The following is a 17,549-nucleotide window of genomic DNA, read 5'->3' as shown; positions in this document are numbered from 1 at the left end:
GCTGGAGATACCACCGCGTCTTGTCTGGTCTTGTCTTGTAGATGTTTTTTTTAAATAATACCTTTTAATTTGACTTCAGATGAATTGTTTGTAAATAGCTTGAAGTCTGAACTGAGTTTACTTCACGCTTGTGTTGTTATCTGAAGTTTACAAGAGGATGTAGTAACCACACGGCGTTAAAACATCTGGATTAGGAGCGGATCTTCGACTCTACCTCATTATCATTTTAAAGATATGGTAGAAAATTAAATTTTGCCTCCTGAAACTATTTTGTAGCAATATGTGACCCAGAATTGACCAAACATCTTGTGGGTTGAACTGAAGAGGACAAAGAAGAAAAACCTGAGGTAAAAAAGGTTACGTTAAATCACCGCACGTTTATCATCGATAAGAGTCGTTACAACCGTAAAATCCCTCGTTTTCTGTCTTATTTTAATCTAACAACTTTGTTTTAAGATGTTTAAGCCAGGGTTGAAGTTTAAATGCGGGTTTTTCCCGGTCTTATAATGAACGCAAACTTTCCATAAACATCCAATAAACATTAGCGACATGCAGTCTAGATGCGTGGATATGATAGCTGTATCCCAAACGGCTCCATATGCACTACATGCGTGCACTATATAGTGGACCAAATACATCACCAATACATCAAAAGTAGTGCCCTATGTGAGGAGTATGAAGTCGTTTGGTACTCTACCATGTACATTATAATTTACTAAGAAATTTTAGAGTCTTTCTACAGGTAAGTGAATTTTTGTCCACAAAACGTTTATTTTAAATTGAATTGTTTTGCAGGGCAACATGGTGGCACAACAAATGGGTTTTGCATGGTAACATGGGTCCTGGAAACAGGTTCGAGCCATTTGATCTATGACAAATCTTTTTTTTTAAACACGCAGTAGGTGGATTTGCTTCTCTAAACAGACCCAGGGTGTTTTGGCTGTAACACAGGCATGATGTCTGAGGGGACATACTTTGTGTGTGCACTTGGCAGTAATGTGTTCAGGTTCAAAGCTGCTGATGCTCCTTTGGTTCTCTTGGGTCAGTTTCATGGTCAATTATTCTGATTCTCAACCAAATAAAAGCTAAAATAAAGGACTCAACGTTTCTGATGGCCAATATTACATCAAACCAGCTGCTCCAAGAAGCACACACTTTACCTTTAATGTAGTTTTCATACTTGAATCTGCACCTTTATCAGGTTTGGTCTAGTTTGTATGTGGGATGTTATTACAGGTCACACACTGATTTCTTATGATCACTGGATGACACACTTCTGATTTAATATGTGCAGTATTTATTCATTTATTTTTACAGGCCATAAAGTTAATCAAGGATGCGTAGCAAGGGAAAAAAAACAAGTGAAACAGTCCCAGTCTGACATTTGCACAAAGAAAAAACTATTATAGGTGCCAGGGTGGCATTATTACGCTAACCCCATACTTTGGGATCCAGGGTTCAGATTCCCAGCTGTGCTAGTGGACAGTCAGGGATCCACATACAGACATGATTGACTATGTCTTTGGGGGTGGGAGGGCTGAGGCCCTGTGATGGATTGCTGTGATGGATGGACCTTACAACAAAAAACTGTGCTCATGAGAGCTGTACCATTGTTTTGTCATCACTGTTGATGCAGTGAACTGTTCGGTGGGAAAGGCTGGAAACCAGGGAAAGTCACTTAAATAGTACCAATTAAATCATGACCAGATTTAAATATTTGATATAAAACTGAAGCTAACATGTCTAGAATGATCCAACGTATCTACTGGCATGTTATTTTCTCTCACAAGATTAGTGCAATTTTGTGTTTGGCCTGTTTTTGCCCAGAAGTGTATATGTGGACACTTAGGCTTGTTGGAGATTTTATTTTACAATCATGGACATTAGTATAAAGGACCTTCTTATCATTTGTGGCTTTACCATCCTCCACTCTTCTAAAAATGGTTTCCACAACATTTTTGTATCTGGGGAAATTTGTGCTTATTCGTTCAAAAAATGTATTTGTACAGTCTGGCTTAAATTGTCATTCCAATTCATCCCGATAAGGTCATGACTGTGAAGGTTTTGTGTTCCCGGGCTTATGGGAGACAAAAAGGGCTTTCACCAACATGTTGCCACGAAGCTGAAAGCATATCATTTATTTTTTAAAATAAATAACCTTTTAGTGTGTGTGGCCAGAACTCAGTAATTAGGAGATTCGGACATGTGGCCATATAGTGTGGCCATATTTAGACTTGTCCTTTATAAAGATTTGATATACTTTGACTGCCAGAAGATCAGAAAAAAGATGTCATAAGGGTCTTTAATTAAAAAAAAAAAAAAAAAAAACATAAGTGTAAGGACCAGGGACAATTCAAAACTCTGCAGGACTTTGAGTCTCGAGACTAGACCTAAGAAAGACCAGTTTATAAAATGTCTTTATGAGTCTCAGAATAGTTCTAGTTATCAAAAGTAGAATGTCTTTTTCCAGTTCCAGTTACTGTACAGCGAAATATGGAATATATTTAAGCACATATAAGGAGAACTAGAACTTTTTTCTGAATTTAAACCACACTGGTTTTTATTGCTCAGCTATTTCGAAACAGCATGGCTGACTTTTTTCCATGACATCAGAGGACTACACCGTGTACTTTAGGAACTACTGCACTGGAGCGGCACACAAACGATTCCTGTTGTTCTGTTCCTGTTACCTGACCACCCCCCACTCCCCCCCAAGAAGACTTTTTAGTGAACTTGGGTAATCCAGGATGTTTAAAAACTAAAAGCTTCTTATAAAGTAAATAGTATGTTTTTTTGAGAAGTTGGAATTAGTGAGAATGGAGGGTGAAGCTTTGTAGTCTGTAACTTTTTACATTAGATGTAATCAGGTTCAATTTCACTCTTCATCCTGAACTTGATTGCTCAACTTCTTGTGAAGGTATTTAATTAGATTTGACCGAAACACCACACCTGACCCCACCCTGCAAAATATATAGCACATAAGTACAGAGCTGTGCAAGCACATTGGAGTACTTATTGGGCTAGCTAGTGCTTTATGATTTGCAGTGTGGGATTAGAAAGTTTGCACTTTATGTATTGGTGAGATGTTACTGGCAGCCTGAAATCCAAATATGCTGCAACATGCAAACCTTTACCTGTACACTTAAAATCTCCTAACTCAAACAGTGATCGTGTTTGTGTGAAGCTCAGTCCATCAGTACACCACGAGAAATGAATGCGGGCCCCGGCCTCGGCTCCGGCTGGCGGGCTCCTCAATGGCAGGAAGTAAAGCCATCAATATTTACTTTGTGTCGGCAGAGCTGAGCGGCTGATTTCTGAATCCTGTTCCCACCCACCCTGACTGCAGCAATTAGAGCACAGGCAGACTGACTGGACCCACTGCCTGCTGCATTTTTAGCTCATGATTTCCTCCGATTTGGGGACGAGTGCCGTCATGTCGCCCCAGACCATTTAGGGATCTTGCATCCTAGTCATGTGGAATGCCAGGCAGATGTTCAAGTTTAGCTAAATCACAGCTGCATGGGACAGGATAAAAGATGAGAGTGAGACGTCTGGGCGGGGTGGGCGGGTAAGAATAGCGGATGTGACCTAATGTACATAAAAACTGAAACATTTCGCAGGCCTTTGATGTCTTTCTTTCTTTTTTCTGTTTTACAGAGATGGAGGCTGCCGCTGTGCTCTCACTTCTGCTTTCTTCAGTGGTTTTAACAGTCGACACAGTTCCCACAGGTAGATCTTACTTCCTACAGTGGTTTGGTGTGTCTGAATTGTATGTCCATATTAATTGCGTTCACGATTTGTACTGGCAGAGGGAAGCAGTTTGTTAATTTGTAATTCTTATGCCATCCTATGGAGCTTTGTGATTCAGCTCAGAACATTGTTACATGTATTTTCATTTCTCAGCATGTATTTGTTTGAGTAAGAGTGGCTGATTATGAATCAGTGATGTAGCGATTTGCTCCTTAAGCAGGGAAACAATAGAGTAAAGGAAATGTGTCTTCCTGCGCTGACTGAGCCCGCTATGCTTGACAGGACAACTTTTAATAAACTCACATGACCCTTGAGGGCTTTGCTTCTCAATAATTTGTCATTGTTTGTACATACAACCACAAATAAGAGAAAATTTGGAGAGTATGGAATATGCAAAAATGCAGTTTTACTTTGACTTTTATTTCAAGATATTGAAAATAAATTATATTTTGTTTATATACATCCATTCCTGCATTTCAGGCCTATAATACATTTCAACTTTGCATTTACCACTTTGTAACATTGCCATTCTTGCTTACAACCCTTAACAGATGTTTTGAAACCAAGGGTACCAAGTGAATATTTTGTCTTTTCCTTCAAACATGTCCAGTTTGAGTTGGTCATCTTCTAGACCTTCATCAGTGGTCACAGGACGCTGCCCTGGCTGGATATTTTGGTTGGTGGACTATTCTCAGTCCAGCAGTGACCATGAGGTGTTTAAAAACTCCATCAGCGCTGCTGTGTCTTATCCACTTATACCAGCACAACACAGACTAACACACCACCACCAAGTCAGTGTCACTGCAGTGCTGAGAATGACCCACCACCTAAATAATACCTACTCTGTAGTGGTCCTGGGAGAGTCCTGACCATTGAAAAACAGCATGAAAGGGGGCTAACAAAGCATGCAGAGAAACAGATGGACTATAGTATGTAATTGTAGAACTACAAAGTGCTTCTATATGGTAAGTGGAGCTGATCAAATGGACAGTGAGTGTAGAAACAAAGAGGTGGTTTTAATGTTATGGCTGATCGGTGTATGTTGCTAAGTCCCAAATGTACTTTTCTGCATTAATGCTGCCATTACAGAAGTGTAAATTACCAGTGCCAAGGGCACTGACACAGCCACATACCATGAGTGTCCATTTTCTTTCAAAAAAGATCTGGAATACTGATTTGTTTGACCACAATACATGCCACATGCAGGTCTGAAATGTGGGAATGGATGTATACAAACAAATGTCTTTAATTTTGTTAAATTTTTATACTGTCCCAACTTTTCCTGATTTGTGGTTATACCATTTATTATTTAAAATTCCAAGCAAAAGTCACCCTAACACAATAAAATGTGTTACATAATTAATCATGCCTGTGTATACACCTGACTGGCTGATAGCAACACTGAGATTCAAACCCTGGATCTCATCAGTTGTAGGCTAGCATATTTTACTACTGCACCGCCTGAGTGCCACTTCTACATTGATCAAAATATGATCCGAAAAATGATCTAATAAAGATGGCACTAATGAAGCTCAATGAATCAGCCAAGAAGTTAACCTTTGTTCTTCTGTTATTCTCTTATATTTTCTTCTCAGCCCAGAGCACGACAAACAGGGTGCGCTGTGTGTGTGAGAATGCATGTACAGACACCTGTGAGGGGCATGTCTGCTTCTTCACCTGGACCCATGGGCATGTGGACCGGGGCTGCTTTGAGAAGGGGCAGCGTGAGCAGTGTTTCATGTCTGGGATCCCGAACGTGTACGCCCAGTGCTGCTACTCAGACTACTGCAACAGCAACATCACATTACCCAAGGAAGAAGGTCAGGATCTGTGAACGACCTGCTGAAAATGTGCTGGTCAAAATGTATTGATTAGCTAGTGCAATCACATGATTAGTCAACATTGACGGATCTTTATGGGGGGTTAGTTACGGTTAATGAGCAGTGCACAGTATACAAGCGGTTGTCAGAATCAGAATCAGAATCTTTTTTATTCGCCAAGTAGCAGATGTACAAGGAATTTCTTTAGGTGCAGGTGTCAACATACATACAAGTTAAATAGTAAAAGGTACACTATATCTAAACGTATAATAAACAATAAACAATGGTATATATATACATAGAATAAAATAAACAATATAGTAGTGATAAAAAATTGTGCAATAGAGATTATTTACACATAAGGTGCATATGTGCATTAACTATTAAAATGCGGGAAGCTTGTGTGAAACCCACGAGCATTTATTAAAACGGAGGGATGTGGGAGTAGTCCTTGTTGAGTAAGCTGATTGCCTGGGGAAAGAAGCTGTGGAGGTGGCGGTTTGTACGAGTCTTTAATGCTCTCACTCTCTGTCTCCGCTGAGATGAGAACCTCTGGAAAAAATGAGTGACCGGGGTGAGAAGAGTCTGCCATAAGCTTCCTTGCCCTCTTTTTCATCCTAGAGGAGTGTAGATCTTCTAGGGTGGGAAGATGACAGCCGATGATTTTCTCTGCACATCTCACTGTACGCTGTAGCTTACGTTTGGTGTGCAGAGACGCCGACGGTGATAGAAGCTGTGATGACGGACTCGATTATCGCAGTGTAGAATTGAACCAGCAGAGCTTGGGGCAGTCTAAGTTTCTTAAGCTGTCTCAGGAAGTACAAGCGCTGCTGGGCCTTCTTCATAACTGCTGTGCCATACCTGTCCCATTTAAGATCCTGTTGGATGGTCGTGCCCAGGAATTTACAGGACTCGGCTCTGCTGACTGTGGAGCCGTGTATGACCAGCGGAGGCAGTGGAGAAGGTTTTTTCCTGAAGTCAATGATCATCTCCACCGTTTTTTGTGTGTTTAGCTCCAGGTTGTATTTACCACACCATGACACCAGCTGTGTTAATTCCTCCCGGTATGTGGACTTGTCGTTGTTTGAAATGAGTCCGATCAGGGTAGTGTCATCTGCAAATTTAATGAGCTTAACTGAGTTGCTGTTAGATCTGCAGTCATTGGTGTAGAGGGAGTAGAGCAGAGGAGAGAGCACACATCCCTGTGGAGCAACCACTGAAAATCAGGCTTATTTAGTACATTTTAAATAATATGAGGGTTCTTCAGAAAGTTTTTACACTTTTATCTATTTATTAAGAATTTCAAAAGCAAATGACATCACTTTTCTACATAGTCACCTTCCTTTGCAATAAATTTTTCCCAGCGTCGTACCATCGTTGCCATCAGCAAATAATGTTTTTGGTTGAGCTCGTAGCCACTGATGCGCCTCTGCTTTCACATCATCATCACATGAAAATCTTCTTCCCCTTAAAGCTTCTTCGAACGTCCAAAAAGGTGGAAATCAGATGGCGCTTAGTCATGGCAGATCAGGTTAATAAAGCAGGTTAATAAATCTGTTTGTTATAGCTCTGCTTTTTAACAAACAGATTTATGACATTTCTACAGTCCATTGTACTGTAAATATATATATATATATACTTATATCTGTATATGGTGGGTGTGCCTGATAATGGTGATGCTAATTATCTTGTGGTTTTTGTTTAGCTCAGTAGAACATGCTAATGTGAGGAATTTCCTGTTAGGAACGAACAGACCGAGAGAAAATGCAATGCTGCCTCCTAGCGGACAAGAATTAAACAGCCACTGTTCATATTGCTTTACGTTTATAAAGAAAGCACATTTTTAACCAACAGTTCGCTTGTGTGCATTTGATTTAGTACCTCTGTGTTGTTTCTTAAATAAAAAACAGTTCTTTTTACTTGTGTGTGTCTCAGTAGAGCCAGGTGAGTCGGGCAGTATGATGGTCCTGGTTGCTGTACCTCTGCTGGTGCTGCTCTTGTTGTCTGTAGCTATGTGTGTCCTCGTCCTGTGGTTGCGTTCCAAACGACAGCACCTCCCACTGCACGACCACGAACCCCCCATGCTCAAAATCCCCAGTGGAGGAGACCCAACATATGGGGTATGAGCTGCTCGAACACTCACCCAGCCTACACTGTGTATTTATGATTTATTCTTATAGATGGCTAAAGAACATCTATAGATGTAGACCTTCTGTTGCTCAGCTTAGGTAAAAGTACCATTACAAAGACTTCTTGAGGTGAAGGACTTATTACAATTATTACTGGAAATAAGTATTATTGTATGTCTTTTTAAATGTAGTCAAATACTGTGTGTAAAGGGGTTGTATAAAGTTCACACATACCTGTCTTTTCTTAGTGAAAAGCAAGTATTATATGAATACACACCAGTGAGGCCAGACATTAGGACCACCATCTAAAATGTGCATGTTAATGCCTGTTTTATAACAATTAAATGCATGTCATGGTCAGGGATGTATTAAATGCTGGGCTAATTGTAGTTACTCATAGTACACATGTAGAATCCAGCAGATATGGTCAAACATAAAGTCCTAAGTGATTTTAATAAGGGCCAAATAGTTATAGCCAGACTGGGTTGAAGTATATTTGATACAGAGGCCATGGTGAGTACCCACTGACAGAGGTCTGAGAAGGGACAAGCCATGAACTGCTGACAAAGCACATTTTCTTCTTTAACAATTGCTCAATAGTGCAAAAGGTGACTTATACATTACGTAACAAATGTCATTAGTTCTTACCTATTTTGTTTACATTCATATTATTTTACACTTTTGCCATTTAGCAGAAATTTTTATTTAAAGCGAATTATGTTTGTGACGGTATTCAATCGATGCAATTGAGAGGGCCTTGCTCATGGGAACAACAGTTGCAGCCTTGCACAAATGGGTCTTGAACTGGCAATCTTCTGATTACTAGTCCAGTATATTAACCACTAAGCTATAACTGTTCTAATTTATAAGTACATAACATGAAATAATAATTTGTGGCAACATGATCACACAATGTGGGATCTTCTTCTTTTTAGGATATCTTTGATGAGTTTTGTACATCAGGCAGTGGGACCGGCCTCCCTTACCTGGTCCAGAGGACCATGGCTCGACAAATCTCCCTAGTGGAGTGTGTTGGTAAGGGTGTCATCCTGTCCTAGCATAAACAGACACAGCTGTGTAATATTGAAAATAAAAAAGTATAAATGTAATGCATGGTTTAGCAAAATACCTTGATAATTATTGTATGGGGATAATTACATCTTTTATAGAAATTGTACTGAGCAGAATTGAGCCAAATATAAATCTCAGGTGTAATTGTATTGTACATAAAGTTGATCTTGCATTGTTGTAATGAACATGTACACTGTTCTAGACCTTGCTAATGCTATCTTATGTCTCTTTTGGGGCAGGTAAGGGGCGATATGGAGAGGTATGGAGGGGCACATGGATGGGGGAGAGTGTGGCTGTAAAAATCTTCTCATCTCGAGATGAACAGTCCTGGTTCAGAGAGACCGAGATCTACAACACCGTCCAGCTGAGACATGAAAACATCTTAGGTGAGACCCACATGCTCATGTTGCTTTTGCTCAAACACGCCTGTACTTTACACTTGATACTTTGGATTACAGTTTATTATTCTCTGTTTCATTTCAGGTTTCATTGCCTCGGACATGACATCCAAAAACTCCAGCACTCAGCTCTGGCTGGTCACTCATTTCCATGAGCTGGGTTCTCTTTACGACTTCCTGCAGTACAGCACTATGGATCCGGAGGGTTGTGTGCGTATGTGCCTGTCGATAGCGAGTGGTCTGGTTCACCTGCACACAGAGATCCTCAGCACACAGGGCAAACCGGCCATCGCCCACCGTGACCTCAAGAGCCGAAACATCCTGGTGAAGAGGAATGGTCAGTGCTGCATCGCTGACTTAGGTAAGAGGAATGCAATGCTGAGGCACCATTAGAAATGTATTTAGCCGTTTCTGCTTTAAGTGTGGGCGGTAGTGGCTCAGCAGTTAGAGTACTGGACTTGTAATTGGAAGGTTACTGGTTAGCATGACTCTCTATATTCAATACGGCTCTGCGAGAACATAACACTGGCAGGTGATAAGAAGCGGCCACAGACACATCTCACGAGGTGGCGTGTAGCAATCCAGCTGCCTTTGATCATATCGGGAGTTATGAAAGCAGCAGCGGATTCACAATCATGAATTGGAAATACTTAGATTGGGAGATAAAGGGGAAATCCAGAAAAAATATTCTAATCCATTATTTAAAATGAATTAGCAACCACAATTGAACAGGTATTTGGGTTGTGCATTTGTTGCACTTTTAGCAGTCCTGGGTTTGATTCTCAGGTGGAGTGATCTGGGTCCTTATTCTGTGGTGTTTGCATGTTCTCCCTGTGATTTCCTCTGTGAGCTCCGTTTTCCTCTAACAGTCTAAAACACCCTAAATGTAAATGTGTTTGTGTGTTTCTACCTTTCGCCTGCTGAATTGTACCCTCCAAATGATTCATCAAACAAATACTACTGTGCTAATGTAAATATGCAATAGTTGAAGCACCTTTTGTAAAAGTAATGGGTCTTTTTATTCCCGTAGGCCTGGCAGTCATTCACTCTCAGTCTACTGACTACTTGGATGTCGGAAACAACCCGAGGGTGGGCACCAAGCGCTACATGGCACCGGAGGTCCTGGATGAGAGCATCCGTGTGGACGTCTTTGAGTCATACAAGCAGACTGATATCTGGGCTTTGGGACTCGTTCTGTGGGAAATCACCCGTCGCACCATTGTAAACGGTTGGTACAGATCTGGGTTTTAAAGAAATTATGATTTAAAGAGGTTCTTGTAGAACATGATAGTGAAATATTAACAGTGGTGTAAAAAGAGATTGTTTCCTTCTAATTCTAATCTAATTACATATTCGTCACACTTAAAACAAAAAACCTACAGAGCCATAGCAAATATGACTATGATCCCAAGAGCATCATACATACAAAGGAGGTGGGATCATCATGACATGGGATGACTACTCTGTAAACAATCATTAATTTATTTGTTTATTGTTGTTTTATCACCGCTTTATCCTGGTCAGGGTCTGATTTACTGGGCAAGAGGCAGGAAACACCCTCGCCAGTTCATCACAGAACACACACACACGGCAATTTCAGGTAGCTCAGATTGGCTTGACTGTATGTCTTTGGATCTTGTGGGAGGCGACCGGAGCACCCAGAGGAAACCCACATGGACACAGGGGGAAATGCAAACACATTGCACATGCAAACACAACATAAATACATTACACATCATGAAATTAAAACATGGGTGCAGCAATGTACCGGGACATTTTACAGGGGAATTTTACCCCATCATCATAGGTTTTTAAACAACATGCTTTTTTCTGTTGTTCACATGAAGGCTATTTCACTGTAGTAATTAATGTAGAGGAAATGTCCACGGTACTCCTCACACCGCAGAATTTCCTCATCTCCCTGTCTTGCCAACTCGATCTTTTTTTTTTCAGTGTCTCCACTGTCTACCCACGATTAGCAGTCCAGCAATTATAAACAGTCTTATCAAGTGTCAGCACTTTGTTCATGCAGTCCAGATGCTATTCATCTTCTCTCTCTCTCTCTTTTCTAAAACACACACACGCACAAATCTAATGGAAAATGATCGTTTACCCATTTAATCAATCTTTTTCTAACTAATTACTCTTGAGGCTGTAATAATGCTCCCTCTGCATGACCTTTAAGAACAGTATAAAATGAACATCAGAGGCTTTTGTTAATCTGAACCATATGAGGAATTTCGCTTTAATTTGTGACATGATAATGCCCAGAAAAAACTGGACTCAGTGTACAGTTAAAGTTGAAATCTGGGTAACACTGTTCACAGTCAGGTTAGCTTTATATGCTGATACATAACACAGGGCAGTTGTAGCCTAGCCGTTGAGTTACTGGACTAGTAATCAGAAGATCGCTGGTTCAGACCCCACCACTGCCAGGTTGTCACTGTTGGGCCCTTGAGCAAGGCCCTTAACCCTCAATTGCTTAGACTGTATACTGTAAGTTGCTTAGGATAAAGGCATCCGCTAAATGCTGAAAATGTATTTTTAAATAACTATTATTGAACAGCAGCCTCTAAGCCTTTGATAATATAAGGCCTGCTTGACTGTGAACAATGTTGTTCATGTTCCACTTGCTTCCAATTCATGGCAAAACCTGTTTTGAGGACAAATTTCCTCTTGGCGTAAGATGATTATTTGGGGTTTTTTCAACCTTGCCAGGAGACTGTGCTTCCATGTACTGTTTAACAGGTGCAGCCACTAAACCCTATTTATATGGGCATCACTGTCAAGGAATTAGACTGTCATGGCACACTAAAAAACCTCAAGGAAAGCCTGTGAAGACTGTAACAATTTTTTATTAATGCTTCTGAGATTGAAATGGAATGCCAAGCTTGTGGTCAGATGTCTACATACTTTTGGCCATATAGTAAATATTTTTCTTACAAGATTAAATAAACGTTTGCCTTCAACTACAGTATTATCCTCCCTTTTCCCATTTCACTCACTCCCTCTTTGTGATGCAGTCTTTTTTCCTGAGATGTCAGTTGCCACATGCTCATAAGCTTTCTAGATAATGTCCAGCTTCCTCCCACACAACTATTAGCTACTCTGAACTCCCTAACAGCCAAAAACATTCCGTCTTACTGATATGGTTCCAGTCTCAACAAATCTCAGCCTGACTGTCAGGAAAAGAGAGAATGTGTATCACTGCAAACATCAACTGCTGCTAAATGTTTGACAGATTGCCTCATTTTTTATAGGAATCGTGGAGGAGTATCGTCTCCCCTTCTTCGATGTGGTGCCCTCTGATCCCAGTTTTGAGGAGATGAAGAAGGTGGTGTGTGTGGACCAGTACAGGCCTTGTCTTCACAACCGACTGCACTCCCACCCGGTAGGCAGTTTAATCCGTGCATCCTCTCTCTGTGGCAAAAGTACCATACATGGTTTTTAAACTGTTACTGAAAAATTGCACCAACACGCAGACTTGGACTGAAGGATCAGCCTGGTCAGGCGCTCTACAGACACAACTGGTGTCTGACAGAGAAATAACACCTTCAGTCTGATCAGGTGCCAGCGCTTGAGGTGGAGGAATACAGAGAGCATATCCTGGTCCTTGTATTAAAGTCTGTAGAAGTTTGCAGCTGGGTGTTGCTTTGGTGTTGTGCATGCACTGGAAGTTGCACGTATAACAGGAAATTCAATACATCTAAATTGGGAGAAAATAAAAAGCTTGTGACACATTGCACATTTCCACCTGTGGGTTAATTAAATGCTATCTTATCTTATCTTGATCAGGGGGTTTGATCAGGGTTAGGGTAAAATTCCCTGTCCACACAGTTCACATTTCTTAGCCACACTGTCCAACCCTGAATGAATGTGCCTCATTGTTCCTATTACTATCTACCAATTGACAGTTGCGACTTTAAATCCAGGCTCTGCCATCCAGTCACTGTTGGGCCCTTGAGCAAGGCCTTTAACCCCCTTGGCTCCAGGGGTGCCATACAATGGCTGACTCTGTGCTCTGACATGCAAATAAGAATTTTATTGTATTGAACACTTTTGTTATTATTATTATTATTCCTTGTGTCCAGATCATGTCTGCTATTGCTAAAGTCATGAAGGAGTGCTGGTTCCAGAGCCCTTCAGCTCGCCTTACCGCCCTGCGTGTGCGCAAGACCCTGGCCAAGCTGGACCAGGACCAGGACTGCAGCATAGACAAACTCAAACTGGATATCTAGAGCCCTGCATTATAAAAGGGTAAAATGGACAAAAACGCTGACAAAAACGTCTTTGCTTCACGTGCCTTATAAAAATATACATATGGCCAAAAGTTTGTGGACCTCTAAATCATATCCTTGTGCACTTGTTGAACAATTCATTTCAAAATGATGGGCATTATTGTTATTGGTTCAGCCAAACACAGCTGGGCACCAGGAGATACAGAGTAATGAAGCCTGAACTGCAGTCGGTATTTTAGTTTTTTAAAGGTGTTAAATGGGATTAATTTAGGGATCAATCATTTTGTTGTGGATCACACAATTGGAAGTCCAAAAGAACATCGCCTCAAGTTTTGCACGCTCTCTCTATGTCTGTGTGTGGGTTGTAAAGACATGCAAGAGTTGGATTGGCTGCTCTAAATTACCCTGTATGTGAATAAGTGAATGGGAGAGTGTGTGATAACCTGCAGTAGATTGCTGGCCATTATCACACACCTTCTTCACTCAATTTTGACACTGTTTTAGGCTGCTATGGGTCTCCTAGCCTCCTACCTGTTTCCAGAGTCCAAGTGTGCTGGTGTGCTTTACACAGCACAAGCTTATGCATTGTCTATGATGATCTTAGGCTTGTGTGGAGCTGCACAACTTTGGAAACGCCAATCTGTTAAATTCCTGAGACACATTTTTGTCTTTTCAAAGCCAGTTTTTTGCAACTAAGGCTAGAGGATTTTTCCATTGTGTTCACTATAGCACTTGGCGGTCTTGTTCTGTAAGTTTGTTTGGTCCACAGCAGAGTCAAGTCAAGTCAAGTCACCTTTATTTCTATAGCACATTTAAAAGACAACGTGTGTCAACCAAAGTTCCCACACCTCTAGATTGCGGACCAGTACCAGACTTCCACACCTCTAGATTGGGGACCAGTACCAGACTGAATCGCAACAGTGTTGGTCGGAGAGCATCTGCCTTCCAGTTGGGGACAAAATCTGCTGTTTGTCTCTAATTGTTTTAATGTTTTAATAAAAGCACTTACAGATGACTGTACAGGACCATGTTAAAGTCACTGAGCTCTTCATTATAATCTGTTCTACAACAAGTTTGTCTATGGGGATTTTAGAGCTGTCTTTTTTTCATAGAGATTGTATTCAGTAGGGTGTAGCCAAGTTATAATAGGAGTCCATATTACAGAGCTGCATATGAATGGAATTATGTTCCCTTCCTGGACCATCCCTGTGTGCAATAATCACAGCACTTAAATACGCCCATTTTGGACCCTAACCAGGAGAAATCGGCAAATAAAAACCTCTGTTTTAACATTCCATTTATTACAACAACTCTGGCAATATAGTAAACATTATTATTATTTCATTTTGTCTCCTTCCGTCAGATCATAGAATTTGCAGGACTTCTGCTGTCCCCATTCCCCTGCAGATCTCTAGTCCTATCTATTCAGTATTTAATAATATCATTTTGTTGCCTCGGCTGTGCTGGACTGACCGGAGCTCCTCCTGCGTGCTGGAATTTTGCTCTTGGTGGATTTACTGCGTTTGCACCACAGTGATACAGTGGTCAGTAAAAGTAGCTCTGAGGTGAGAGCTCTCCTCTGAGTCCACGCTGCGTTTCACTGTTACTTTTTTAATATGAATTTGTTTGTCAGGATATGAGCCATACTGGACTTCCCAGTGGAGGAGTTTCCTGAATTCCTTTATGGCTTTTTCCTCATAAATCAGACATTTTTAAAAGAAGACACCATGTACTTGTTGTGACTGATTCAGTCTACAATATGTCTTACGTTTTATCCATATTTCAGAGTTTTGTTTTAGGAATAATCACAAGTTGAATATCTATATATGACCAGGCACTACCATAATAACATATAATCAAGATAATGGGGCATGTTATTGTTAAATACCGTGTATATTATCGTTTATATTGTTCATTATTTTTATATTGGTGGAATATTTTCTTGTTTACAGAAACATGTAACTTTCACTTTGAATAATATTGAATAATTGTATTGTATTGATCATATAAATTAAAATGTGACATTTTAAGCATTTTAAGCAAGTGTCTTACATTGCGATGGGCATTTTCACCATTTTCTTTATTCCAATATATACATTTTTAAATTAATCAGTAATTTTAACTATGAGCTTCATATTAGTCTTGAAAATATTGCATCTGGTGCCATGTAAAAGCACTGAGCCCAAAGCTAATGTATATGCCCTGGACAGGGTGCCAAACCATTGACTGGCATCACATACCCAATTATATACTCACTGATTAACACCAAGGAATGATTTAGAGCAGCCGCTCAACCTGTCCATGAATTTGGGAAGGTGGGAAATTGTAAAAGCAGAGGGCCACAGTCATGCTGGATCTAAAAGTTAGAAGCTTGTAACTGATTTATATCTTCCATCCAAAATAAAAAAAGTATGTATTTCAATCATTTAGTCACAGAAACAGAACAGTTGCAGAAATTCTCACTTTCACTCCCTCACTTTTTTAACCGCTTATCCAATCAGGGTCGCAGGGGGGTGCTAGAGCCTATCCCAGATTTTTAATGGGCGCAAGGTACATCGCAGGGCAGACACACATGTACACACATGCACATCTATTCACCTATAGGGCAATTCAGTGTCTGCAATTAACCTGACTGCATGTTTTTAGACCGTGGGAAGAAACCGGAGCTCCCGGAGAAAACCCACGCAGACACGGGGAGAACATGCAAACTCCGCACAGAAAGGACCCGGACCGTCACGCCTGGGGATTAAACCCAGAAACTTCTTGCTGTGAGGCGACAGTGCTACCCACCGAGCCACCGTGCCACCCAGTTGCAGAAATTATTACAATATAAAAGAGTTATGACATACATTTTTATCAACCGCTTTATCCTGGTCAGGGTCGTGGGAAGCACCTGAAAACACTGGGTGCAAGGCATAAATACCTGGACAGGGTGCTAATCGATTGCAGGGTTTCAGCCATTCCAACTCAGATCTCAAAGGTGGTGGAATAGGCAGCTGCACTACCATACAGTGTCCATACAGTGTGGGCCATATAGTGTAGTGTATTACTAAATAACTCCTGAATGTCGTCAAAATATAAATGCTCATAAATTCTGATATATCCAGTATAGGTAAAGGTGTAACAAAACATTTATATGACATGCTGATAGTTTGTTAGACTGTTATGTAGCAGTCGATGTCAAACACTAGGGGGCATCAGACGCTCCAGGCTTCTTCATAAAGGTCTCTGGGTTTGTATTACCTTGATCTGCATCAGACTGGTATCGGTTTCCTGCACCCAGTTATTCTTTTTATAAATGTAACTCAGCCTCAGCAGGTTTCTTATTGTGATCAGGAATCTGTTACATTTGTTTTTCATTGTGCATTTCTTGTTGTGCATCATGTTACTGTTTAGAACAATAGAAAGGGCACTCGAGGACCTAATTCTCCCCGGAGAGCCCAGACACACCTCAGTGCTCTACAAACATTCATACCAACAATAGTGAACGCATCCTCCCTGATAGAGTTACACTCAGACCTATATTTACCCGCATCTCACATCTCTTATCCATGCTAATGTAAAATGTAATTTCAGAGTTAATCCCTCCCTGCCCACGAGCACTGGCAAGTCCACAAGGCCATGAGACCACGTTCTCCATTTCAGATACGTGCACAACCTCGGTAGTGTTGCTTTCACTCCAGCCTTGTCTGAACTTTGTTATACACTACGTGACCAAAGGTTTGTGAACACATAATAATAGAACATCATAAAAACCATGAGTGTAAATCTAGCATTTATTTGCTTTTAACTTGCTGCTATAACAGCCCCAAACTGTCTAGAGAACTCTTCACTAGATTTTGAATGATAACTGTGAGGATTTGCTTCACTTCGGCTACAATAGCAATAATTAAGTATGGAACTGATGGTGGGAGTGAAGACCTGACATGCAATTTCTTCTTAAACATAAGAGTTGGGATAAAGGCTCAATGCATCCTAGTCAAGTTGGTCTATACAAACTTCATCAAACAAGTTATTAATAGAACTAAAGCAGTTATGGTCATTCCCTGAACGTTTGCCACAAGCTTTGGAGGCACAGAATTCACTAGAACGACTGTATTAAGAATCATCAAACTGCCATCAAGTTTTTTTATACGTTTTTCT

At 40.7% G+C, this 17,549-nt stretch overlaps 1 protein-coding gene across 1 annotated transcript; it reads left to right on the top strand.

Moving 5' to 3' along the window:
- The first annotated feature begins 297 nt into the window (after positions 1 to 297).
- On the top strand, positions 298 to 13,837 carry acvrl1 (activin A receptor like type 1). Its single transcript, XM_063016175.1, has 10 exons — positions 298 to 347; positions 3,658 to 3,729; positions 5,346 to 5,570; positions 7,509 to 7,690; positions 8,635 to 8,734; positions 9,010 to 9,156; positions 9,254 to 9,529; positions 10,199 to 10,396; positions 12,429 to 12,559; positions 13,260 to 13,837. The coding sequence occupies exons 2-10, from the start codon at positions 3,660 to 3,662 to the stop codon at positions 13,404 to 13,406; spliced, it is 1,476 nt and encodes a 491-aa protein (XP_062872245.1). The 5' UTR covers positions 298 to 347; positions 3,658 to 3,659; the 3' UTR covers positions 13,407 to 13,837.
- The last annotated feature ends 3,712 nt before the right edge of the window (positions 13,838 to 17,549 follow it).

The sequence above is a fragment of the Trichomycterus rosablanca genome, chromosome 19 (genome assembly GCF_030014385.1).
Source record: "Trichomycterus rosablanca isolate fTriRos1 chromosome 19, fTriRos1.hap1, whole genome shotgun sequence".
In the NCBI taxonomy this organism is placed as follows: Eukaryota; Metazoa; Chordata; class Actinopteri; order Siluriformes; family Trichomycteridae; genus Trichomycterus; species Trichomycterus rosablanca.
The sequence above is the reverse complement of the archived record's forward strand: the minus strand, read 5'-3'. Positions and strand labels throughout refer to the sequence as shown.

Coding starts and splice junctions, on each gene's coding strand:
- acvrl1 (XM_063016175.1), top strand. CDS start 3,660: ATGGAGGCTGCCGCTGTGCTCTCACTTCTGCTTTCTTCAGTGGTTTTA. Junction 7,691..8,634: donor GAGGAGACCCAACATATGGG/GTATGAGCTGCT, acceptor TCTTCTTTTTAG/GATATCTTTGATGAGTTTTG. Junction 9,157..9,253: donor GAGACATGAAAACATCTTAG/GTGAGACCCACA, acceptor GTTTCATTTCAG/GTTTCATTGCCTCGGACATG.